We start from the raw sequence: 27,467 nt of genomic DNA on the forward strand, positions 1-27,467 counted from the left end.
TTAACCAAGTTTATATTGCCATCTCCTTATTTCCCTTTTGATGGAAAAAAATTGCTTCTAAGAGTAAAAAGTAATAAAGCCTTCTTATTCTGAGAGAACACGATTTCTACCACAATAAAAAGAAAAAGGAAAGAAAAATGGTAAACCTTTATTTAAAATGTTATACCTGTCAGGTTGATCTAACAACTTAGATATCATCAAATAATACTTACCAATACATACGTCGATTTTCCCTTTGATAGCAGCTTCATGCAGAGGGGTATAGTTCCAGTTATCCCGGGCATTTGGATCAGCTCCTTGGCACAGTAACAGACTTACAACCTCAGCATGGCCGAAAGAACAGGCATTATGAAGTGGAATGAGACCTCCATCATCACGCGCATGGACGTTAGCACCCATCTGTAGTAAGTGTTCTACGACATCTTTCCTTCCAAACCCTAAAAAGAGGAAAAATATACATTGAAACAATTTTGTAAAGAGAACCATTAATATTTATTTAATAATATTACCAAATAGGAATGCTAGCAATACTGTCTTCTATAGTAAAAAGAGTTAAAAAAAAAAAAAAGAAAGAAAGAAATGGCTACCATTCAAATGGATTCTTTCCTGTTAACAGAACTCAGAACTAAGAAAGCTCTTCCTTCGGAAGCTAAGCAGGATCGGGCCTGGTTAGTACTTGGATGGAAGAAAGCTCTTCCTTGAGTCTTTGGACAAAAGACTTTTTAAATTTTTTCCAAAGGACATTTCTTCAACACCTTTTATGTGCCGGGCAACTCTGCTAGAAATACAAAATTGAGTAAGACTCCAATCCAAGGTATTCACTTTGCCCTCATGCTTCGCAAGAAAAAATTATACGCATAAAATCCATCTATTTTAAGAAATAAAGGTTAATTAAATACTGCTGACAGCCAAATCTAAAACAAATTACAACACTAAACATTATACCAGAAGAACTAGAGAAGAACATATGGATACCAGAAATATGTGGTAATAGTTTGGTTATGAGAACTCTGAAAAGGAAGAACTAAAGATAATGCCAAAATATCTACTCTTGGGACTGGTGGGCAAACTAAAAGTAAAACAAGGCAAGCTTGGATTTAGTTAGTCTGAGGAAACAATATGACAAACAAGTGCGAATACAGGCATTAAGAAAGAACCAGAAAACTGATAGGAAATAACAATTTTCAGATAGAAAAAGTGGGGGGAAAAAAACGGATCTGAATCAGTGGAAGGACCAGGCACACAATGAGAAAAGTAAAAATTACCAAGAAAGTACATTATGGAAGTCAAAGGACAACAACACTATGCGAAGTACAGCATGATAAGGATTTAGAGGGGTAAAAAAGCCACTGACAATTTTAAATTATAGTGCACTGATGAATTACAAGCCACACTGCAATGGATTAAGAAGAAAGAAGACTGTAAGCATTAGGGTTTTATCTTTAGAAGCTAATATCGTTCTTAATGATTCTTTCGTTCCTACCTGAAATTTTATTTGGTCTTACTAAGTATCACTACCTGCATGTTATTACTTACTGTGTAATGTAGTTAGAAAGTGGCATCAAAAATAAAACTGAAAATAAACCTAACCAAAGAGGCACAGAATCTATACTCAGAAAACTATAAAGTACTCATGAAAGAAATTGAGGAAGACACAAAGAAATGGAAAAATGTTCCATGCTCCTGGATTGGAAAAATAAATATTGTGAAAATGTCTATGCTACCTAAAGCAATCTACACATTTAATGCAATTCCTATCAAAGTACAATCCATCTTTTTCAAAGAAATGGAACAAATAATTCTAAAATTTATATGGAACCAGAAAAGACCTCGAATAGCCAAAGGACTATTGAAAAAGAAAGCCAAAGTTGGTGGCATCACAATTCCGCACTTCAAGCTCTATTACAAAGCTGTCATCATCAAGACAGCATGGTACTGGCACAAAAACAGACACATAGATCAATGGAACAGAATAGAGAGCCCAGAAATAGACCCTCAACTCTATGGTCAACTCATCTTCGACAAAGCAGGAAAGAATGTCCAATGGAAAAAAGACAGCCTCTTCAATAAATGGTGCTGGGAAAATTGGACAGCCACATGCAGAAAAATGAAATTGGACCATTTTCTTATACCACACATGAAAATAGACTCAAAATGGATGAAGGACCTCAATGTGCGAAAGGAATCCATCAAAATCCTTGAGGAGAACACAGGCAGCAACCTCTTCGACCTCAGCAGCAACATCTTCCTAGGAACATCGCCAAAGGCAAGGGAAGCAAGGGCAAAAATGAACTATTGGGATTTCATCAAGATCAAAAGCTTTTGCACAGCAAAGGAAACAGTTAATAAAATCAAAAGACAACTGACAGAATTGGAGAAGATATTTGCAAATGACATATCAGATAAAGGACTAGTGTCCAAAATCTATAAAGAACTTAGCAAACTCAACACCCAAAGATCAAATAATCCAATCAAAAAATGGGCAGAGGACATGAACAGACATTTCTGCAAAGAAGACATCCAGATGGCCAACAGACACATGAAAAAGTGCTCCATATCACTGGGCATCAGGGAAATACAAATCAAAACCACAATGAGGTATCACCTCACACCAGTCAGAATGGCTAAAATCAACAAGTCAGGAAATGACAGATGCTGGCGAGGATGTGGAGAAAGGGGAACCCTCCTACACTGTTGGTGGGAATGCAAGCTGCCACTCTGGAAAACAGCATGGAGGTTCCTCAAAATGTTGAAAATAGAACTGCCCTATGACCCAGCAATAGCACTACTGGGTATTTACCCTAAAGATACAAACGTAGTGATCCAAAGGGGCACATGCACCCGAATGCTTATAGCAGCAATGTCCACAATAGCCAAACTATGGAAAGAACCTAGATGTCCATCAACAGATGAATGGATCAAGAAGATGTGGTATATATACACAATGGATTACTATGCAGCCATCAAAAGAAATGAAATCTTGCCATTTGCAACAACATGGATGGAACTAGAGCGTATCATGCTTAGCGAAATAAGTCAAGCAAAGAAAGACAACTATCATATGATCTCCCTGATATGAGGAAGTGGTGATGCAACATGGGGGCTTAAGTGGGTAGAAGAAGAATCAATGAAACAAGATGGAATTGGGAGGGAGACAAACCATAAGTGACTCTTAATCTCACAAAACAAACTGAGGGTTGCTGGGGGGAGGGAGGTTGGGAGAAGGGGGTGGGATTATGGACATTGGGGTGGGTATGTGCTTTGGTGAATGCTGTGAAGTATGTAAACCTGGTGATTCACAGACCTGTACCCCTGGGGATAAAAATATATGTTTATAAAAAATAAAAAATTTAAAAAAATAAAAATAAAACTGAAAGAATAAAATGGTCATATCTTCCTTCATTTTATGCATATAAACTAAATGAACACTACGAGGAATATAGAAAAAAAGATTTATTTCAAGATATGTTCTCCATACTATCTACAGAAATTCATTAAATCCAGGAAAACAAGCTCTAAGAAAAAGTCTCCCAAGTAAAAGACATTTTCCACAGATCCATATTACAAAGTCAGAACTGGGTTTCCATAGAAAATATCCTTCAAATTCAGTTGAAAATTTTCAGTGAAAAGAGGTCAATTCTGTATCACTAACTGAAATCCCAAAAGTATAGGATACATGCTAAATATAACTATCCCCATCTTGCTGTTCGTTTCTTAATACCTGCACAACTTTACAGATGTTAGGTTCTGTTTATTTCTCTAACTTCAGTGTCCTTCACCCTATTATCACAACCTTACTCTCCATCGGGCCATAGATGCCTTCCTTGCTCATGAAGGTTTCATGATTTCTATGGATTTGAATAAAGTCTGCAAGGCAAACTCACATTTCCCTAATCAATGCATTGATAATATTTGAGAACGATAATTTCCTTTCTTCAATAATAAACAAGTAACCTAAAATAAGATCCTTTTTTTAAAAACTTATCACCTGGCATTTTTATAAGTATCCATTACAAATCTGAAGCAAAATGGCAAAGAGTGTATTTACTTTTTACTAATACTTTTAGATCTAAAATATAAAAAGCAAACCAAAAAATGCTTGGTATGAAACAGAGTGCAGGGTAATGGAATTGTGCTCACATACAGATAGTGAGTATAAACTGGTACCACATTAAAAAAAAAAAAATTTAGCATTAGCTGAACCAAGACTGCATCAAGATGTTTATCAAAGCATTATTTATGGAAAATCATGGAAATAATTCAGATGTCCAACAATAAAGACTCTGTTAAATAAACGATGGTTTTTCATATGACATTATCCTATACTAAAAGGATGCTCTTGAACATTGTGAATATACTTAATGCCACTGAATTATACATTAAAAATGGCTAAAAGGGTAAATTTTATTTTAAAATAAAATTTAAAATTTTTAAATTTGTATATTTTACTTTAGTTTAAAAAAATGTAAAAAGTAGAAACCATAAATGCAAGAAAACACAGGATGTTAACACAAAAACATGGAAAATTGTTTTTAGAGTAATTAGTCTTTTAGATTAAAAATATATAAAACAAAATACGGGGGAAAAATATATATACACATGTATATTTGAAGATAGAAAAAAGATTAAATCACTAAGTAGTGGGATTATAGAATTTCCTTTTCTCTTTATCTGTTTTCCTATTATATAAAAACAATTTTGTATAAAATTTATCTAATCGTGTACACATACATGTTTATAAAAGAACATGGAAGTAAAGAGTCAAAATCAGTAGACAATGAAGGAATTATCTCTTTTAACTTGGTCTTGCATTAATAAAATATATTATTAAATCAGAGGTTTTATTATCCACCCAACAGTCCCCTATTTAAATGGCTTAGAAATTTAGTACTTAGTAATTTAGAAAAGCTTATTTAAAACATAAAGTTTAGTTAGAACATATATTTTATCTGTTCCATTGAGTATGAATCATAACTGGTCATTCATCATTCTATAATGTTAAATGCTTATACACTATTTTCACACATAGAGAGAATTCATTATCTCTGATGGTTATACAAGGCCTCTGTTTCACAAACAAGGTTTGTAGTCATAATTATCCCTATAATTGAATTGCTTATTTGGGTCTAAAGAACCAAAATAAAAATAGTAATTAGGATCACAGTCAAAGAACTGCATAGAATTTGAAGTAACTTATCGCTAATTAACTCTTTGGAAAACAACCAAAAGTAAAAGCATTACAGACACATACCGCAGACAAGACTTTCAGTGTCACATTTCATTAAGCAACCACATGATTAAAAAAATAGCTAAATCACAATTTTTTAATGTTGCCACTTATACACAGTTGCTACTTATCCATGTATTTATGGCTCAGTGTAAGGAAGGACAGAAGGAAAACCAATATACCTTCTCTCTCTGATCCAGCAAAGGTCACTAAAAAGACTGTAATTCCCTGATCTTTACCAACACACAGCATATGCTACTGAGTTACACTAGAGGGATAATTTAGCTTTTACAGGAAAAACTTTTTGCTCCAAGTACATGCCCTATTCTTGACAACACTAAAAATAACAATAATGGTAAGTAACGAACATTTAGTAAGCTCTTACATGTGTCAAAAAGTATGCCAAATACTTGACATGCATCATCTCCTTATGATAACACCCTGTGAGAGATACCATTATCCTCATTTTGTTAAGTAATTCTTTCCTTCAGTGCTGATATTCATGAGCCTCGCTTCTAAATACACATCTCAATTCTGTCTACTCCCCAGTGCTACATCTCGGCTTCCAATTCCATAATCTCCTGTCTAGACTTCCGCATACAGCCTTCTAACAGCATATACTTCTGATAGTCTCTCTACTGTCACATCTGCTGCCCTACATTGTTAACACAGTAGGCGAGTGATCTTTCCAAGGCATGTATCAGATGAGGTCATTTCCCTGCTGAAAATCTTGCAGTGGGCTCCCATAACACATATGATATTACTACAAACTCCTTAGGATCTACAAGGCTCTATGTGAGCTGACCCCTCTCCCCTCTCCCATGTCACTGAGTTTCATTTGCCCTGTCTTTCACTTTCTGTTCCCTGAATATGACAAACTCCTTTCAGCCTAGGCGACTTTGCACTGTTCTTTGAGAATTTGCACCTGGGATCTTCACTCCCCTAGCTCCTTTTGCCACCGAATTATCAGCCCAAAGATAAGCAATTCGGTGGACTCTGCCTGACCAATCAATTTAAAGTCACCTATGCATGTACACATACTTTTCCATCATTATTTTCAGTATCACTCAGTTTTACTTTCTTTCTGCATATAATCACTACCTGAAGTTACCTTGTTCATTTACCTATTTGCCTTTTATATAACTCACCACTCAAGATGTTCCATAAAAAAAAGGTATTCTTGTGTAAGAATGATCTCATGAGCCAGTGTGTGTCTCCAGCATCAAAAATAGTGCCCAGGGGTGCCTGGGTGGCTCAGTGCGTTAAAGCCTCTGCCCTGGGCTCAGATCGTGGTCTCAGGGTTCTGGGATAGAGGGCTCTCTGCTCAGCAGGGAGCCTGCCTCCTCCTCTCTCCCTGCTTGCCTCTCTGACTACTTGTAATCTATCAAATAAATAAATAAAATCTTTTAAAAAAAAATAGTGCCTGATACACAGTATGGCTTCAGCAAAATATTTGCTGATTACATGAATATACATAATGTTACTTACTTCATCATAATTAAATCAAAGAGCAAGTGAGTAGCTTTTAATTTTGTATTTTTAATTTACAAAAAGAAAACATATGAAGGCTCTTCCAACTATAAAAATACCAGAGATATTTTTAAATATTTAAACAAAACACCAAATTTTCACAAAGGAAAATCTTCTGTAATGCCATCATCATCCAGAAATAACCAGCATGAACATTTGATGATTAAAACCTCCAGATTTCTTTTTTTGTGTGTGTATATGTTTTAACATCTTCACTCTGCCTTTTTGCTTTTCAACTATCTCAGATATTTTTTCAGGTAAAAATTTAAAATGTATACATCCTTTTCTTATGAATTACTTAGATTTTTAATACATGGATATGTCACAATTTATTTAGTTGGGTGGTTTCACCATTATAAAAAGAAGATTTGCCATTATAAAAAAAAGGTAAAATATTCTTGTATACATATCTTCATATATCTGTCCAGTTCTTTAAATGTTTTTTTTTTTTAATTTTTAATTTTTTTTTTTAAAGATTTTATTTATTTATCAGAGAGAGAGAGAGGGAAGAGAGCGAGCACAGGCAGACAGAACGGCAGGCAGAGGCAGAGGGAGAAGCAGGCTCCCTGCTGAGCAAGGAGCCCGATGTGGGACTCGATCCCAGGACGCTGGGATCATGGCCTGAGCTGAAGGCAGCTGCTTAACCAACTGAGCCACCCAGGCGTCCCTGTCCAGTTCTTTAAGATAAATTCCTTAAAGCAGAAGGATTAGGTCAAAGGATACATGTTTAAAATTTCATATGTTGCCAAACTGTCCTCTAATTCAATCCATCAATTTTCATTTTTAACGAAAATGCTTGAGTACACCCATTTCCCTATCCTGTGTACATGAACACATACTTATAATCTTTACAAACAAAGAGGCAAAAATAAGAAATGCATTGCTTAATTTACATTTTCTTGGTTCAGATATTTGTACTTTTTTTTAGAAAACTGAATATATTAATACAGCTGAAATCTCTCCTAATCCTACTCTTCTCCTTTCTTCCCCAAAGACCCCGTTACATAAACTCAATGTTTGATATACTTGTCCGTATTTTTATACTTTTCATATACATGTTTTTAAACATGTAAGTTTATATATTTCACATTAATTTATTTATATTTGATCTGTTCATATTCCATGTTATTATATATACTTATATTATACTGTCACTATCACATGATCTTCAATCTCTATTAGTGAAATTAATAGTTGTGGCAATTATCCCCTCTTCTTGCTGGCCCATGGAAACTCAATTATTGCTCAGGAATCAGTAAGAATGTACTATATTAGCGGGCGCCTGAGTGGCTCAGTGGGTAGAACCTCTGCCTTCGGCTCGGGTCATGATCTCAGGGTCCTGGGATCGAGGCCCGCATCATCGGGCTCTCTGCTCAGTGGGGAGACTGCTTCCTCCTCTCTGCCTGCCTCTCTGTCTGTGTCTCTGTCTACTTGTGATCTGTCTGTCAAATAAATAAAATCTAAAAAAAAAAAAAAAAATGTACTATATTAGCAAAGAGAAGGTAAACCTTTCCCACAAGGAATGAGTCCTGATTCCTCTAAGCCAGAAAGGTGATTTTTTATTCCTCTTTGGCGATGACTGGCAAGGAGACAGAATGGAAAACCTAGAAGCTTCTGGAAAGACTTTTCTCCCTGCTAACAGAAGATATGTAAAACAAAAAGGATCCTTTCTCCTCTCTCCCTTCCTACTTCTAGAAAATTCTCAGTAAGGTTGTGACATTCAGAGCTGCTGATATCATGATGAGAAGGTCAACAGAATTACGAAAATCCTAGCATAGAACCCTACTGTGCTCAGAGTATCCGACCAACTCTTGAACTTCCTACCTCTAGACTTGTCAAGCGGGAAATAAACATCCTCAGGCTTAAGTTTCTGTTAGTTGAATTTTGGAATATTTGGAGCTGAACCCATGCATACTGATACAAATATCTGTTTATATCTTTACTGATCATTCAAGTTTCATTTGTTAGCCTTCAGTTCATTGTCAGTCTTTTTTTGCCTTTTCTTATTATTTTGTTGATCTTTATATATCCTAAACACTAATCTTATATTGGTTACATGCATTAAAAACACATTATTTTGCTTATGGCTTATCTTGACACTTTATTTATGTTTGACTTCAGACAAGTTTTAAACTTGAACATAATAAAACATATCAATCTTCCCCTACACTGCTTTCGACAAAGTCTATAAGAAATCCTTTCTATTCCTACACTGTTCATACATTTTCCCCTAGATTCCTTTTATAATTCTGCTTTCCACTTCTTTTTTTTGAAGCTTTTATTTATTTGAGAGACACAAAGAGAGCATGAGCAGAGAGAGGGCAGAAGGAGAGGGAGAAGCAGACTCCCTAGAGTCCCTGGATTCTAGGGAGTCCAGGCGATCCCCCCTGAGCCACCCAGGTGCCCCTGCTTTCCATGTTTACATCTTTAATCTACCTGTATATATGCTGGGAGTTACAGATCTAATTTTATGTTTTTCACATCTTTTCTCTTTGGTTGGTCAGTTTGTTTAATAGTTTAACTTCAAAGAAAGTCTAAAATACCAAGTAGGGCAGTGTCAATCCCCCTTGTTTCTCTTAAAAAATTATCCTGGCGACTATTGCTTTTTGATGTTCAATGCAATTATCTTTAAGTTCCACAAAGAAATGTGCTAGAAAAGAAGTTTTTAAAGCTCATTGGTTAGAATTAATTCTATAAAGCTGACAAATTTACGATACTGAGTCTTCTAATCCATGGAAATGATATACCATGTATCATGTATATCCACGTATATCATATACATACCTCTCCTCAAATTCAGAGCTCTCATTTTGTGTTGTTTCCTCATTAGTATCTCACACATATTTCTCAAGGATTTGGGGGTATTTTAAGGTTTTTTTTTTTTTTTTTCATCCTAGGACAGAGAGGGCAGTGGTACATTAGGGGCAGTCAATAAAACCAGATCACACAGAGCCTTTGAGTCATGAGGAGTCTGGATCCGAGCAGGAAGGAGTCTGTCAGCCAAGATTTGTCTGCCAGCTAATGTGACCAGAGGCAGTAACGGCAAAAAGAGGTCAGAAGACAGGCAAGAGCCAGATCTTGAAGAGCCTTTATCAGTGAGGAACACACCCAGCTACAAATAATGATATACTTCATTTGTGAAACCTCAAAAAAAAAAAAAAAAAAAGGTAGAGACTCCATATATCTCACTAAACTTGTCCGGTCAGAGGCAATTCAGTCTCATATATAAGCTTAACAAGAGCTTGTAAACATTCTTCCACTCTGGCACGCTTACAGCATGCATAGGCTCTCTTCTCCTTATTGGTTCCTCAGGGTCACAAAAGAGTGTCATACATATTCAGGTTCCCACATAAGAAAGAAGAGGGAAAAGGGAGAAGAAAAAGGCTTTCTCAGAGTCTTTATTTTTAAGGAAGCCTCTCTAAGATATTTTCATTTATATCTCATTAGCCAAAAATGAGTCATCTGTCCAGCTCCCCTAAGTCTGGAAAGTCAATTTTTTTTTTTTTTAAACTGGGCACACGCAGCCTTCTACAAAATCTAAGATCTGTTATTGAAGATAAAGGAGAAAATGAACTTTTGGGTGAATAACCAACAGTATCTGTCCCAGCTTTCTAAGTCGTGGGTAAGAAGTTTGGATTTTAAGTATGTTGGAAGTCCATTATGAGAGAAATTACTTGATTGTATTTAAGTCTTAAAAGGATTATCGGTTGGCTATGTGAAAAACAGAATGGAGAGGGTCACTGGCAAAATCAGAGAAACAGGCTAAGAAAAACCTGCCACCGTCCGGGCAAGAATTGATGGCGGCGTGGAATAGACAGCAGCAGTACAGACCGGCCAAAAGGAAAGACAACAACGACTGGCTCCCAAGCTTCTAGCCTGAGCAGCTCGGTTTATGGAGGCGCCACTTGGAGAAGGGTCCAGGCAAGCAGGTAGCAATAAAAAGTTCACCCAGATGAAACTGCTCTTCTCTACTGAACTAAGTAATGTGAACTTATTTTGTAAACTGCAGCACTTGCTTTCCCCTAAACAGTGTGAGAAAGAACTGCATTATTTTATATATTCTAAGAAATTTTAAAATATACTATGTGGAAATCATTGTGCTGATTCTGTGAGGAAAACCTAAATTCATAACACAAAGCCTGACCTTAATATGTCACCAGTTAGATCCCAAGACCTGTCCTGTACTGCCCACCTACTTGTACTGACTAACCTTTGTCTCACATTTTTCCTTAAGCATTTCCTTCTGGCTTACCTCTTTTTTTTTTTTTTTTTAAGATTTTTATTTATTTGACAGAGATCACAAGTAGGCAGAGAGAGAGGAAGGGAAGCAAGCTCCCTGCTGAGCAGCGAGCCCAACTCGGAAGGGTGGGGGCGGGGGCCGGGGCCTTGATCCCAGGACCCTGAGATCATTACCAGAGCAGAGCTGAAGGCAGAGGCTTTACTCCACTGAGCCACCCCGCTCCTCTGGCTTACCTCTTAACTCAGACAAATGAAACCCAAAACCACCCCTCAGATGATGGCAACTACCCAGAGTTGACCCAAATCCCTGATATGCGCCTATTCTGATGGACTGTGGAGTGACCCCTGGATGAGAGGAAATTACCTTCATCTCATTATAATACTAAAATCTCCACCCAAGGAAGAGCCTCAGCCTTATTTACATGCGTACAAATGTTTCCTTAAGGCATATGCTTAACCTTATACAACCTCCACATATCTGACAAGGCTTTCCTATCTAAACATTCATCCTAACCCTAAACGAAAAGTACCCATTCACCCTCTCGGGGAGTCCCAGCTTTGGAATCTATTCCACATGATCTCCTTATTTGCTGCAAATAAAGTTTTTCTCTGTGCAACATCTCACCTGATATAGTTTCTGTGAATCACCATGGGGTAAACTCACGTTGCTTCCATTAAAAGTATACTTAACTGTTTTCCTTATTCTAATGTTAGAGTTTAAATTAAGGCCATTCAAAAATGCTTCAATATCAAATGTAAGGTCATCTGGCATCTCTTCACCAAGTCCAAGTTTAGAGATAGAAAATTGTTTCACTTATGTTCAGCATTTCTTTTTTTTTTTTTTTTTAAGATTTTTATTTATTTATTTGACAGACAGAGATCACAAGTAGATGGAGAGGCAGGCAGAGAGAAAGGAGGAAGCAGGCTCCCCGCTGAACAGAGAGCCCGATGCGGGGCTCGATCCCAGGACGCTGGGATCATGAGCAGAGCCGATGGCAGAGGCTTTAACCCACTGAGCCACCCAGGCGCCCCCAATATTTCTTTATTTATTTATTTATTTGACAGAGAGAGACACAGTAAGAAAGGGGGGTGGGTGAGAGAGGGAGAAGCAGGCTTCCTGTTGAACAGGGAGCCTGATGTGGGTGGGGCTCAATCCCAGGACCCTAGGATCATGACCTGAGCGGAAGGCAGACCCCTAATGAATGAGCCACCCAGGTGCCCCTATGTTCAATATTTTAAACCTACTAAAATTAAAGCTTCCAAGGAACAACCCTGACCAATATTAAATCTTGTAACTAACAACTGTGATTTCTGAAACATAATAAAACATGAGAAACCTAAGGTGTTTGGAGTATTTTAAAGTGATCTTATTATTTATGGTAACAAAGTTATAGCCTAAAGATATTTTTTACCTAATTAGACTGTCAACAAAAGCAACAACCACTGTATATCATTTCAACTATGAAATCCATTGACCTACACTTATATACTCAATGAAAAAATTTATATTACATCTCCCATATTTATTCATTTTAATTTTTTTCCTTAAGGGTAGAAAGATCTAATTATACTCAAAAGATACTCAAAATAAGAGCAAAATAAGTTTGAGAATATTTAGGAAATAACTCATGAACTCTCCCATATATCACTGTTTTTCTTATTATCAAAGGAAACCACAAAAGCTAAGCTGTGATGGATAAAAAGGTACTTAATGACAGATGTAAATTGTTCATTATTCTGTCTAAAAACATTAGAAAAAATTAGGCTATAAAACAGAAGAAGAACCTACTTACTTTCTTCAGCATTATCAACCTGCTATTTCTAAAATAACAATTTAGAAAACAAACTACAGAATGAATTCAATGTCAATGAAGTTCCATGTTTTTCATCTGTCAAAGGAAGCATCTCACCAATTAATTTTTCCACTTTGTAGAAACTGATTTAGAAAAGCATTTATGGGTAGATAAAATAGTATTAATTAGCAAGTATAGTCAAGAATGTATTTGACATTCTTGGTTCTTGACATTTTGGTTCCCTAAACCCAAGTGAGAAGCAGAAAGGAAGAGATAAATCTCAGATTCCAACCTAAACAACAACAACAAAACAGTTTAAGAAATCATCCCTTGAGGAAGAAAAAGAAAATATTTAAGTATCGCTGTGAGAAGAAACATCAGCTTAAGAGATAGATCAGGTATCCTGGACAGAGGAGAAGCAAGAGGAAAATGTCCTAATTGTGTCCTTTTACTCCTCAACACAGTCACATTGTCCCCTATGCCACTGTGGAATATAAAGCAGTATTTCCAGCCCAGTTCTAGCCAACAGAAAAGGAGTAACACCAAGGTAAAATAGTAGAACTTAGTTGAGGTGGGAAGGAAAGTAGAGGTAGACTCCTAATTAGGCAATACACTGAAGGTGACAACACTTTGAAAAGATAAGAGTGAGAGAAATTGTGTGCAACTGGGGCGGAATTGAGCAAAAATTCCCACCTAGAGCCTCTCTACCCTGAGGTATGTCCCTATTTACCTCAAAACACCTGGAGGACCAAAACAGAACACAGGCTTTCACAACCCCTAAACCTGACCCCTATCAAACTCATTCTCCCATAACAATGCAATACTGGCCCAACTGTTGGTTTTAAGGCAATGTAAGCTCACAGTGGAAAATAACATGTCTGAGGAGTGCAAGCACCATGAAAGAACAATAAACTAAAAGCAGAATTAATAGACCAAAACAAAACAAAACAAAAAAAGACGTTTAAAACTGGCAAATTAAATGCTTCAAGAGAAAATAATGGAGAATACTGAAAGCATGACATGAGAACAAAAATCATTCAGGTAAAACCAACTGGAAATATTGTCATGAAAAATGTAAGTGGAAAACTAAAATATATAATGAATTGATTGAATAGTAATGAAATAAAGAATAAATTCCTCATTAAAAAAAAAAAAAAGGTTGAAGAACTAGCCCAGTAAGTATCTGATGGGGATAAAGAGAAGGCAGAGAGGTAGAGGACGGGAAGATAAGATTTATACATGCATAGAAATAATGACAGTACTTCTCAGAATTAAAGGAAAATGTAAAGTTTCAGATTAATAAGAGTTCATAAAGCACTAAACAGAATGGATGGACATGTTTTGTGCAATCTGGCAATATTAAAGGCAATGAAATTTCTAAACTTTTCAGCAAGAAAAGACAAACTTTTTGACTTCAGATTAAAGTCAACCTTCTTTATTTTAAGGAAAAGCATTTTGATGCTTAATTTCATATACAGCCAGTTTTTCATTTACATGAAAGAGTAAAATTAATCTCAGATATGTAAAATCTCAAAGCTGAACACAAAAAGATACTAGTTGAAAGTGATTTCATCAAAATACTTCAGCATGATGAAAAATGGATTTAGGGATGGGTGTGTGTGTGTGTGTGTGTTTGTGTGTGTGAGATCTCCAGGAACACTGAACAATGAACATTCCAGCAAATAATTGCAACATGTAGGTTGTTACAAAGAGCACACAGCCATATAAACTTAACTAAGCTGGTGGTAGGAAAGCGTCCCCAATGAAGTGATATCCTGAGCTAAATTCTACAGAGTAAGTAGTTAAGCAGAAAAAAGGACTGGAATAAATGTCCCAAGGAGGACAAAATAGAGTATATCCAAAGTTCAAGAGGTGTGAAGTACATTCAAGTACCTAAAATAAGTTCAGAGTGGTTCGGAGAGGTAGTAATAAAGAGTAATAAAGATTCTCAAACAGACAACAACATGGAATCAACTAATTTTCTACCACAAAAACCATGGAGAAGCAGGATCATCCTTCAAAACCGAAGTATAAGAATTAAAAATCCTTTAAATTCTGTATGTCAGGGGGTTAGACTATGACTGTTCCCTATCAAAGCAGCATAATTTAAAATTTCTGCAATGCAAATTTAGGTATCAGAAAACTGCAAAATGTATCTGTATATACAACACTGTTAGAAGACAGACAGAAAAGCTAAGGACTCCTGAAATTCCACTGAGTTTTTAGTCTACTTCCATTTATTTCAATATATTATTGCAGAAAATACTTTCACTATAAAAGTAGAAACAGAAAGGTCAAATACAGCACAATGAATTAATCAAACAGTTAATGAGGACTCAAAGAAAAAGAAGCAAAATGTGCCCTAATGAATACCTCTGCTTTCAACTATAATTAAGAGACTTCATCTTCATTTTTATTTTAATGGTTGTACTTATTATACAATAAAGGGCTCAAGGAAACTGGCTACCTGCTTAGGAAAAAAAAAACCCAAAACTTAAAATCCTTACTTCTTAGTATATAGCAAAATAAATTCAAAACAGATTAAGGTACAAAATAAGAAAATGAAGCCATAAAAAAACTGAGGTGGACATTTGCATGATTTCAGAATGGAAATACCTTTTTAAACATAAAATTGAAGAAAACAAACAAACAAAAAAAGTCAGGGGCGCCTCGGTGGCTCAGTGGGTTGAGCCGCTGCCTTCGGCTCGGGTCATGGTCCCAGGGTCCTGGGATCGAGTCTCGCATCGGGCTCTCTGCTCAGCAGGGAGCCTGCTTCCTCCTCTCTCTCTGCCTGCCTCTCTGCCTGCTTGTGATCTCTGTCAAATTAATAAATAAAATCTTAAAAAAAAAATTAAAGGCAACAGGTTTGAAAAGTTGGAAATAAAATTAAAAAGCAAACCAGGAAAATATTTGCAATGATAAGAAAACATCAAAAGGTTAAAAAAAAAAAAGTGTAAGGGAAGAAAACAATTCACTAAAAAAGAAATACAAATTATTTAAAAAAGTAAAACCAGGTACTCCAGATATAATCAAAGAAATGCATATTAAAACATGAACTGTTTTTTTAATCAAAAAGTTAAGAAATATGTTCAGAGGAGCAATATTCACAAAAACATGATCATCACCACTAGAACAGATACGTACCAGAATATTCAAACCATGGCATTCCTTCTAACACTGAAAATGAATCAACTACAACTATACAAGAGAGAGGAGTCACGCACAATATAGTATATACTATCTAATATCATTCATACCAAGTTCAAAAGTAAACAAAACTAATCTATGAGTGGTAGAGGGGTAGTGACTCAATGACACATGACAGGGGTTTTACCTGGTGTTGTCAAGGGTATGTTAGTAATATAAATTAGTAGAACCTTTTAGTAAAGTAAATTTCATAACACATGTATCTATATACAAAAACTCTCTAGGAATATATGTATAGCATTGTCTTAAAAACTTGCAGTTAGGGGCACTGGGTGGCTCAGTGGGTTAAAGCTTCTGCCTTCGGCTCAGGTCATGATCTCAGGGTCCTGGGATGAAGCCCTTCATCAGGCCCTCTGCTCAGCAGGGAGCCTGCTTCCTCCCTCTCTCTCTGCCTGCCTCTCTGCCTACTTGTGATCTCTGTCAAGTAAATAAATAAAATCTTAAAAAAAAACTTTCAGTGATCACCCTTTCAGTTCACTACCTAGACTCAAACTTCCTAGACTCAAAATCCAAACAACCATGAAACTACAATTTCTTGAATACCTAGCCAGGTTTTTCTCAGAGGTAATAACTACGTAATAGGCTCTTTAGTAGTCACTGAGTCACAATTGTCAAAATACTTCCTAAAACATAAAAGGTTTTACAAATATTAGATGTTCTTAATATCACTAGATTTGGGAGGGGTTTTTTTTGTTGTTTTGTTTTTTAAAGATTTTATTTTTTTATTTGACAGACAGAGATCACAGTAGACAGAGAGGCAGGCAGAGAGAGGAGGAAGCAGGCTCCCCGCTGAGCCGAGAGCCCAATGCTCGATCCCAAGACACTGGGATCATGACCTGAGCCGAAGGTAGAGGCTCTAACCCACTGAGCCACCCAGGCGCCCCTAGATTTGGGAGTTTTAATCCATGTTACACATATCCTCAAAGAGTGATTCTCAACTCTGCATGTGAGAATCACCAGAGGAGATTTGTAAAAAGCAAAAGCCTTGCTCCTACTTCTGGATTTGACTTAATTGGTCTAGAGTTAAAAATCACTACTCACAAAGTGAACATCAACATCAGCATTACATTAGACTTGTTAAAAATGCAAATTCTCAGACTCTACTCCAGACCAACTCAATGAGAAATTTTGGGAGTGTGGTCTTAGCAATCTGTTTCAACAAGCCCTTGGGGTGATTCTGATGCAGTTTAAGAACCATATAGCTCTAGTGCCTCTAGATGTTTGTAATCCTCTGAAAATTACGTGTAAAATTTGCTGTTCATCTTTCTTGGGAGAATGTTCATGCCTTTCATCAGATTCTCAAAAAAGAGTGTTAACAAAATTAAGAACCACTTACATAAGCTCAGCAGCTTTCAGAGTGTGGTGGGTACGTCTGGAGGTCCCTGAGACTTTTCTGGGAGTCTGAAAAGTCAAAACTACTTACAAAATAATACTAAGACCATTTTGAATTTTTTGATACCAACACACTGATACTACACCATTTTGTAACATCATATGCCGGTCATCTGGAAGATGTACTTATGGTGCTCTTGGTGCTACAACGGTGATGGCAAGTGAAACTGCTGACATCTTGGCTTGAACCAAGACAGTGGCACCAAACTATACTAATAGTCATTGTATTCTTTACCACCAGGTCCTCACAGTTTAAAAAAGGGGAGGGGGCGGGGGGCAGCCAGTTTCACTTAAAAATGTCATGAAAATATAAATATTAATTTTACTAAACTCAACCCTAGAGTACACAACCTTTTTAATATTCTTGTGACAAAATGAGAAACACACATTAATCACTTGTAGATACCAAAATACGGTGGTCTTGAGGAATAATACTTATGCAACTGCTTGAGCTCTGTTTGACTTGTGTATCTGGCAGTCTCCTGAGAATGAACAAAGTGAGCCTGACACTTCAAGGAAAACACTGTATCTGGCTCCATCACTTAAGAGCTTTGTGACCTTGGAAAAGACATAATTCTCTGAGTCTCAGTTGCTTCATTTTTAAAAACAAAAACAAAAACAAAATCTACCTTGTATGGTTGCTGCTGTAAGGATCAAATAAAATTACACAGGGAAAGCACAAAAGTCACTCCCAGACAATTCTTACTATTTCTATTAGTTTTTATACTATTATTTAGTAATATCAAAACTATGTTCATTCATGTATGTGCCAACAGAGCAGTGAAAGCACTTTAATGACAAAGGACTGGACTAATATACAAGGATTATTATTTATACATTTAAGAAAGAAGATGAGAAATCAGAAGCATTAACTTACAAAGTTCACTTGCTCAAATATTTATAAAGCACATACTAGAAGCGATTCAATGAATTAAACACTGAACTGCTGTTATTACATACTACAAATTTATCTGCTTTTGTAAGATTTTAATAGGGTAACAATTATACTTCACTACTGTTAAATTTGTGGGTATTTGGGGGTAGGAGGGCAACCAAGTTTTTGATAACTTGCTACCAATTTTTATATTAGTCCAAAACTTTTTTTTCCCCCCAAATAAGAGTATCTTCCTACAAAGAGGAAAAGCATAGGCTGACATCTCTTCTCAAGACATTAGTGGGGGAAAATAGCTAAAATGTATTCATTTATTCACTAGCTGTAATCCCAGGTCATTTCTTCTTAAAAAAGAAAAAAAGAGTCGTCAACATGAGAACAATGTGAGCTTTTGGAAAGGGAGAACTGCACATCTTATTAACAAGATGGATGAGAACATCAAAATGGTCTCCACGGCTGGTGAATATAACAGAACGAAGGCATCCGATCTTTTTGGTGTCTAGTTATAGCATTATTACTGGGCATCAACTGGGCATACCCTAGCTTTTCAAAAGCATTACAACTGGGTACGTAGGTTATTTTTAAACTGTAATTGATGATCAGGACTTTAGATTCAAGAATTTTTGGTCAATCAGCAAATGCAGTTTACAGTTAATACAAATCATCTACCAAATGCCTCTTCACTTTTTAAAAAAATACATCTACCATATAAGAAAGAAGTTGCAAGTCAAACAAACAAAAAAAGCAGCCACCACCAACCATCAGTGTACTTTTTGTTACATCAAGAAGACACAGGAGCGAGAAAACTTTACTTCATATTTTTCTCTTTTTTTCCCCACAATTAGAAAGCACACTAGTTAACTGAATAGGGAGCTGACACACTCCAAAAAAAAGGCGAGGGGGGGGGGATGTTGATGTTGGGGTGGGATTTAAACTCACAGCTCTAATTCTTTCCACAGATAACTGAACAAACAGGCAAAACAAGTTTCCAGTTGACAAAGAACCCAGCAACTCACAGTAAGGAAAAGCAATCTCAGACATCTAATGAAGCCTTAAAAGGAAAACCCAGCAAGCACACAAAACCAAAAACTCCTACCTTTTCTCAGTTACTCAAAAAATGATTTTTGGAAAACAACCCTCAAAATTATCCCGAGTACCTAAACTTTAATGGAAATACCATGATCACAGCTACATCCCACCTTCCTGGGTATTTTTATCAGAGAAATAAACATAAGTCGAAGTAACTTTAAGGACCTTGATATGTGGGAAAAAATAAGAATTTAAGAGACACTGATCTCTTCGATTGTATCTGCTGCATATTTTACAGAGAACCACCCAAAAGATTTCTTTGTTGTGAAGCAAAAGGAGGCTATTAAAGACATTCAAGAACAAGCTAGTCTTGTGCAACTGATCACAAGACTCATGACAATGTTTATTCCTTTCCAAAACATAGCACTACTATATATTTTCTTAGCATTAGTTACATTCCTTGATTATTTCTTCTCCTGAGATCTAAGCTTAAGATCCCATTTTTAAACTTATGCATGCTCATAACGTGGCCCCTGATGATACTTCTTCTATCTCCCAGGTGTATTTCTTTCCCCTTTTAACTGCCAAAGAATCACTTGAGGTCTGGAAAGAATGAACACCTAGCTGTGATCTATACAGCTCCTTTGGAAGGAACGGGATGCCCCAAGGGAAAAGAAAAGACAGAAGAGTAGACAAAACTTGTCAAAAAATCTACATAAATAGACTATGAGGAAACCATTTTATTATAAAAAAGCCCTTAACATAATATCTCATAATATCTCATAATATATTTTTTTAAAAAGGATTCAAGAGTATGTGACAGGGACGCCTGGGTGGCTCAGTGGGTTAAAGCCTCTGTCTTCGGCTCAGGTCATGATCCCAGGGTCCTGGGATCAAGCCCCTCATGGGGCTCAGTGGGGAGCCTGTCCCCCCTCCCCCACCTGCCTCTCTGCCTACTTGTGATCTCTGTCAAATAAATAAATAAAATCTTTAAAAAAAAAAAAGAGTATATGACAGTTCCCAGGGCTTGGGGTAAGGTGGGAATGAGCAGTTAGTGTTTAAATGGACACAAGAGTTTATATTTGAGATGATGAAAAGTTCTGGAAATGGACAGTGGTGATGGTTGTACAACACTGTGAATGTACTTACTAACAATGAACTAACACTTAAAAATGGTTAAAATGGTAAATTTTATATTATGTATTCTTTTACCACATACACACACAGAGCAAGTGGCAAATTTAGTGAAAGGTAAAGTTCCAATATACATAAAAAGAAAAAAAAGCCCAAAAACTAAAAACTAAAATTCAAAAAAATTTTTCTAAAATACAAGATCTGGAGCAATGTAAAAAAACACAACATATATCTGAGAAAATCTACTTAGAGAAACTAAGACTAAGATAAATTCTGTTAGAATATGTTGACATTGTGCAGGAGGAAAAAAATCCTTGGGACATAAAGAAAATCAGATTACCATCAGACTTTCAACATTAGCAGCTTTTACCAGGAAAAAATGGGATAATTTTTTAAATACTCGGGAAAGAAAAAAAGAACCAAAAATTTTATATACAGTCAAACTGACTTCTAGAATAAGGCAACGGCTTTTACTGGCATTAAAAAAATTTCAGATTGGGGCACCTGAGTGGCTCAGTGGTTTAAACCCTCTGCCATCAGCTCAGGTCAAGATCCCAGGGTCCTGGGATGGAGCCCTGCATCGGGCTCTCTGCTTAGCAGGGAGCCTGCTTCCTCCTCTCTCTCTCTCTCTCTGTCTCTCTGCCTGCCTCTCTGCCTACTTGTGATCTCTGTCTGTCAAATAAATAAATAAAATCTCTTAAAAAAAAAAAAATTTCAGGCATTGCTGTTTCCAGGACACCTTCCTGAGTAAGCTCCAGCGAAGAAGTGACAGACTACCAAAAAAAAACTAGAGACATCAATACTAGGACTAGCAGTGAGCATTTGCAACAGATATGGCTAGAATTGTAGCTATAAATAATGATTTCTTATCTATTGCTATATAACAAACTATTCCAAAATCTATGGCTCAAAATAACAACTACTACTTATTATTCTGATGATACAATCGTCTGGAGGCTTGATGAGGCTGGAATACCCAAGCTTCACTCACTCAGCTGGCAGTGGGTTCTGGCTGAAAGGCACAAGCCTTACTTCTCCATGGTCCTTCTAAAAGCATGGTGGCTGGGTTCAAGAAAGTTCCCAATGCAAGAAAGTGAAAACTTAAGATCTCTGAAGGCTCAGGTGTTACACGCAAAACTGCCACATTCCATTCATCCTGGCAAATCACAAAACCAACTCAAATACAGGTGGAAGGAAAAAGCCTCCACCTTTTGATAAGTGATACAGTATACATATACCTAAAGAGGAAGAATATGTGGTAGTCATCTCTGGGGACTATCAATCACACGTTTACTTGTAGAACTAAAACTAAATGAAATTTATAAGAGAAAAACAAAGTAAATGTGCAATATAGTTCCTCAGATGACTCCCAGTGACCTCCATCTCCCATTATATATGCCCCAGTGTAATCCTCTCCCTTTTAATACAGGCTGGTCGTACTGATTAACCTCTAGCTAACAGAATACTACAAAAGTTGATGAGGGAATACTTGTAATATTACATTTTAAAAAGACTCTAGCTTCCATCTTGCTTGATCTCTTTTGTTCTCTCACTTGCTGGCTCTGAAAGAAGCCAAATGTCATGTTGGGAGCTGCTTTATGGAACTGAAAGACCGCAGTCCAACAACCGCCAATGAAATAAATCCTGTTAACAATCACATGAACAGTTTGTTAGGAGATTCTGCCCTCGTCAAGCCTTCAGATAAGACCACAAGCCCAACCCACATTTTGACTGAAGTCAAATGAGAGATCTTGAGCCAGAAGACATAGCTAAGTCATGCCCAGATTGCTGACCCACACCTGGAATCCTGACCCAAAGCAACTATGAAATAATAAATGTTCGTTACCTTAAGCTCTTACGTTTTGGGGTATTTCAAAAACAGCAACAAGTAACTAATACAGTAAAGTCAAAATAAGTAGAAAGGAGGAAATAATTAAGAGAACAAACAATGGACAAAATTAACACAGCTGAAAGTTGGCACTATGAAAAAATCAGTAGAACTGATAAACACTCTGGCTAGTCTAATCAAAGAAAACACAAATTATCAGTATGAAAAATAATAAAGGAGTCTGTCTCATTAGCTTTTAGAGACAATATAACAATAATAAAATAGAATGCTATAAGCACACCTATGCAAACAAATTCAACAACTCAGACAAAATAAACAAATTCCTTGAAAAATATAACTCACCAAAATTGAGGGATAATAACTGAGTATCTTAGCCATCTACCTATTAAAGAAATTAAATTCAGTATCAAAAATCTTCCCACAAAGAAAACTATGGTTTAGTTAGTTTCTTTGGGGGATTCTATCAAATATTTAAGGAAAATGATGGCAAGTGTCCAAAAAAATCATTCAGAATAAAAAGAAATAAACACTTCCAAATACACTTTATTTGGAAGGTAGCATAACCCTAATGCCAAAACCTGACAAAGGTATTACAAAAACAAAAACAAAAAAGATAAGAAAATTACAAACCAATATTTCTCATAAACTTAGATCTATGCAAAAATCTTTAACAGAACTTTAGCAAACAAAATCTAGGAATATATAAAAAGGAATAGACATCATGACCAAATAGTGTCTACCCCAAAAATGCAAGGTTGACTTAACATTTCATAAATGCAATGTAATATATTAAAAGAATAAAAGAATAAAGGATAAAGCCCATATGGTTATCTCAAAATATGCAGAAAAGGCATTTGATAAAATTCAACACCATTTTATGATAAACCCACTCAACAAACCAGAAATGAAAAGAGCTTCTTCTATTTGAGAGAAGGATACTTATGAAAAACTTAAAGCTAACATCATACTTAATGGTGAAATACTGTTGTTCCCCTGAGAGTTGGAACAAGACAAAGATATCCACCCTCATCACTTTTTTCAACATTATCAAAAAGAACAAATATGTCATAACTGCCTCTATTTGAAGATACGATTCTTTAATAAAATCCTAAAGAATCTACAAAAGAACTATTAGAAATAATAATTTTCTTTTAAAAATTAGAATTAAAAAAAATCTCATGAAAGGCTCCCCACACTAGAATTTATGAAAACTGCTAAGATAAAATAAATGGTTAAATAATGGTCATGGATTGGAAGACTCGATATTCTTAAGATGTCAATTTTCCCCAAACCGACCTATAGATTCAACATAACCCCAATTATCAGCTCAGCATGCCATGCTGTAGAACTATGTGAAGTTAAAATTTCAATGAAAGTTCAACAAACCTAGGAAATCCAAAGCATCTTGAAAAAGCTGAGCTAAGTTGGAACATTCACACTATCAACTTCAAAACTAACTACAAAGCCTCAGTTACCCAGGCAATGTAATTCTGACATAAAAACAGAGAGGTAAGACAGATATAAAGTCTGGATATAGACCCCCCACTTATACAAACATCTGATTCTTGACAATGGAAAAAAAGCAATCCAATAGGGGAAAAAAACCTCTTCAAGAAATGGTCCTAAAAAAAAAAAAAAAAAACTGGATAGCCACACAGATAAATAAACAAACAAACAAACAAACAAACCACCTCAACTCAAGCTCAAAGATAACAATAAACATAAGGGTGATCACAAACCTAAATGTAAATGCTAAAACCATACCGTTTTTAGTAAGAAACATATTTTTGTTACTTGGGAACAGGTAAAAGTTCTTATCCAGGTCATAGGTCACAGGAAATAATAACTGTAAAATAAATATATAAATGACATATATTTAATAAATTTAAATTTAAAAACATCTGTTCAAAAGACCTATTAAAAATGGATCAACACAACATGTATAACGTGTAGCTAGCAAAGGACTAAAACTCAACAATAAAAAGATAAACCCAATAAAAGTAAACTTTATCCAATTTAAAAAAGACAAAACTTCATAAAAGATATATAAATGGCAACTGAACACATGAAAAAGTCTTCAACATTAGACTTCAGGGAAATGCAAAACAAATCAAAATGAGATGCCACACATTCCTACCAAAAGGGTTAAAACTGAAACACTTAAGAACAGGAAATGGTGAGTAGAACTCTCATGTATTGTTAATGAGAATGTAAAATGGTACATCCACTTTGGGAAGTTTCTTACAAAACTGAGTACTTACCTACCCTCAGCCCCAGTAGTTTCAATACTAGGTATTTGCACAAGAGAAAGAAAATCTATGTCCACAAAAAAAAATTTTTACAGGAATGTTCACAGCAGCTTTATTCACAATAGCTCAAAACTGGAAATAGCCTAAAAGTTCATCAATAGGAGAAGGGATAAACCGGGTGTAGCACATTTACATAATGACATATTACCCAGCAGGGAAAAGGAGCTACTGATACAACATCAAAAACATTAACTGAGCCAAATAAATCTTGCAGAAAAAAGAGTAAATATCATATAATTATATTTGGAATTACGGAATTATATAATTCCATTTATATGAACTTCTAAAACAGGCAACTCGTAATCTAGAGTGGACCAAAAAAAAAACAGTGTTTGTATCTGGGACAGGGACTTAGGAAAATGGCAGGAGGAAACTTTCTGAGGTGATGACGCCTTTCTATAAGGGTCTGAGTTGCACAGGTGCTTGCATCTGTCAAAACTCAACGAATGCACAAATAAGATTTGTATAGACTTTACACTAAAAGACAAATTTGTGAACAAACACTGAACTCTAGATAATAACGTGCATATACTGGTGTTGTCAGGGGAAGCTGCACAGGTGCTTGAAATTTGAGCAGGGACATGTTCAAAATATTAGACAGACTAATGGATAGAGGAATATACAAGCAGATGGATACATAACAGAAATTATACAGTATTTTAATTTATGCAAACACTCCTCTGTTGACCAGTTTGCTTGTTACCAACTTCTACATAGTATCTTACAAACAGCTATTTTGTTCTTTAAATCATTTGCTCCAATGAATATCATTAACTGTAAGAGAAACTTAGCACACCTTTCTAACTAAAAGTTCAATGTAACTTTTGTTTTAAAGGGTACCTTAAACAAAGCACAAGATTTTAAGAAAAGACTAGAAAAAGAAAAACTGAGAAGACATTTAAAAGCTAATACCTTTTACCAAATTAGAGCCTCTACCCCGAGGCTGGGCATTTGCTAGAAAGTGCAATCCACGAACTTGCTCTGCAGACCATGTTAAGTACAAAATAGATTCCCACGCCACGGCTGAAGCACTCTGACTGTTTTCTTAGCCACGGATGCGTTTAGAGGACACAGTGCTATTTGTGTCTTTTTTTCAGGTGTAGGAACTTCATTTGTACAGTGGTGAAGAAAAAAAAGACAAGCATGGTCATGCTAAAAAGTCTGAAGAGTCCGGAATGACTTGGGCAAACTTTAAATAGTTCCATGTGTGTTGTTGTAATACCATTCAAGTCAAAAGAAAGCATAAAACTGTCATGCATATTTTGCTAGATTTGATACTGAAGAGCCTCATTTTACATATTCTAATCTTTATGTTAATTAACTACCTAGGAAGCCTATTTCAAAATTTCATCAAATTAAAGTGAGTACCATGAAACCTTGGAATTCAACATTTTGTTAAAGCCGTTTAAAAAAAAAAAAACACCTCATCTAAGCTTTTCTTCAAAAAGCGATCTCATGAATACATACTGGTCCCTGTGACAAAAATATGTATGTCACTACTGGGAACTAAACTTAAAAGAGAATACCACTCTAAATTGATACTTTTTATAAAGCTTTGACTGCTGTCCTTAGAACGACAGAAAACCAGGATCAAGGGTCTCATCTATAGAAGAGAAAGTCAACTTTAAATTCCAGTCAACAATAAAAGCCTGGGTCCCTCGGATGTGGCCATCTTACGAAGGCATTAGAAATAGTTTGAGAATCTGTATCAACAATGGAAACTGAAGATTATGTCTCTAATAGTGGATAGAATGATTCCATTATTTTCTCTAAACCATATTTGAAACAAGTATTATCACAGTCTGAAATGGGATAGAAAAAATTCTTAATTCTGCTGCTGGAAAGAACTATAATATTTTTAAAAGTTGTAAGGATTTAAATATGACTTCACACCACTTCTGAGATTTTTTAAATGGTTTCATTTATTCTCTGGAACCATAAAATCATTGCTAAATGGAAATTAAGGTGTTAACATTCCTTCAATGAGATTGGAGAGATCGGACTCATCCTTTAAATCCCTATCCATCTAAAAAGACTTCCTTAAATGCTCAAAACCAGGACAAGAATCTGTATTACCCCTCCACAACGGTTTATTACAATAACTTCGGGTTACTAATGTGCTATTTTATTACTGCTGTTCTTCTTTAATCTTCCCTATTAGACTGTAAGCTCCATGAGGGCAAAGGTATCTGCCACATCAAAATTTTGTCAGTATTTAACATGTGACCTCTGACAAGTAACAAAACATTTGTGGAACAAATGAATTACAATTTCTAAACTTTTCCATCCTAGGGATTGTTCCAGTTTCCTCTTTTAAAACCACTTTTCCATGAAAATCCCGTTACTCGCATTCTAACCAACTAAGAGTCAACTAAGAATTACTGTTAACTACTCATCCTACACACAGAAGACCAGATTTAACCAATTTGTTGTGCTATGCACACAAACATGAAAGTATCATAAAATGACTACAGAGTGTTACGATTTAATACCATGTAGAGTTTTACTGTTTTTATGATTTCCACAAAACGAAAAAATTTATTTCTTAAAAAAAAAAAAAGTTCAGGAGCACCTGGGTGGCTCAATGGTTTGTTAAAGCCTCTGCCTTCAGCTCAGGTCATGATCCCAGGGTCCTGGGATGGAGCCCCGCATCAGGCTCTCTGCTCAGCAGGGAGCCTGCTTCCCCCTCTCTCTCTCTGCCTGCCTCTCTGCCTACTTGTGATCTCTGTCTGTCAAATAAATAAATAAAATCTTTAAAATCTTTAAAAAAAAAGTTCAAAGTCAGTTTTCATAATTAAAACATCATTACAGGACTGTGGTTTACTGTCTGTCTGATAACTTATCTCTGCACACATAAACCTCTAAA

General features: G+C 35.9%; 1 protein-coding gene across 1 annotated transcript in view; it reads right to left on the reverse strand.

The window, feature by feature from the left end:
* Nucleotides 1–27,467, reverse strand: part of TNKS (tankyrase) — a 207,911-nt gene that overhangs the window by 178,430 nt on the left and 2,014 nt on the right. The window contains exon 2 of the mRNA XM_004757809.3: nt 213–437. Coding sequence (XP_004757866.1) covers nt 213–437 — 225 coding nt within the window. The remainder of the gene's footprint in view (nt 1–212; nt 438–27,467) is intronic.

This window comes from Mustela putorius, unplaced genomic scaffold (genome assembly GCF_011764305.1).
Source record: "Mustela putorius furo isolate JIRA1106 unplaced genomic scaffold, ASM1176430v1.1 tig00003932_pilon_pilon_pilon:0A:0A, whole genome shotgun sequence".
In the NCBI taxonomy this organism is placed as follows: domain Eukaryota; kingdom Metazoa; phylum Chordata; class Mammalia; order Carnivora; family Mustelidae; genus Mustela; species Mustela putorius.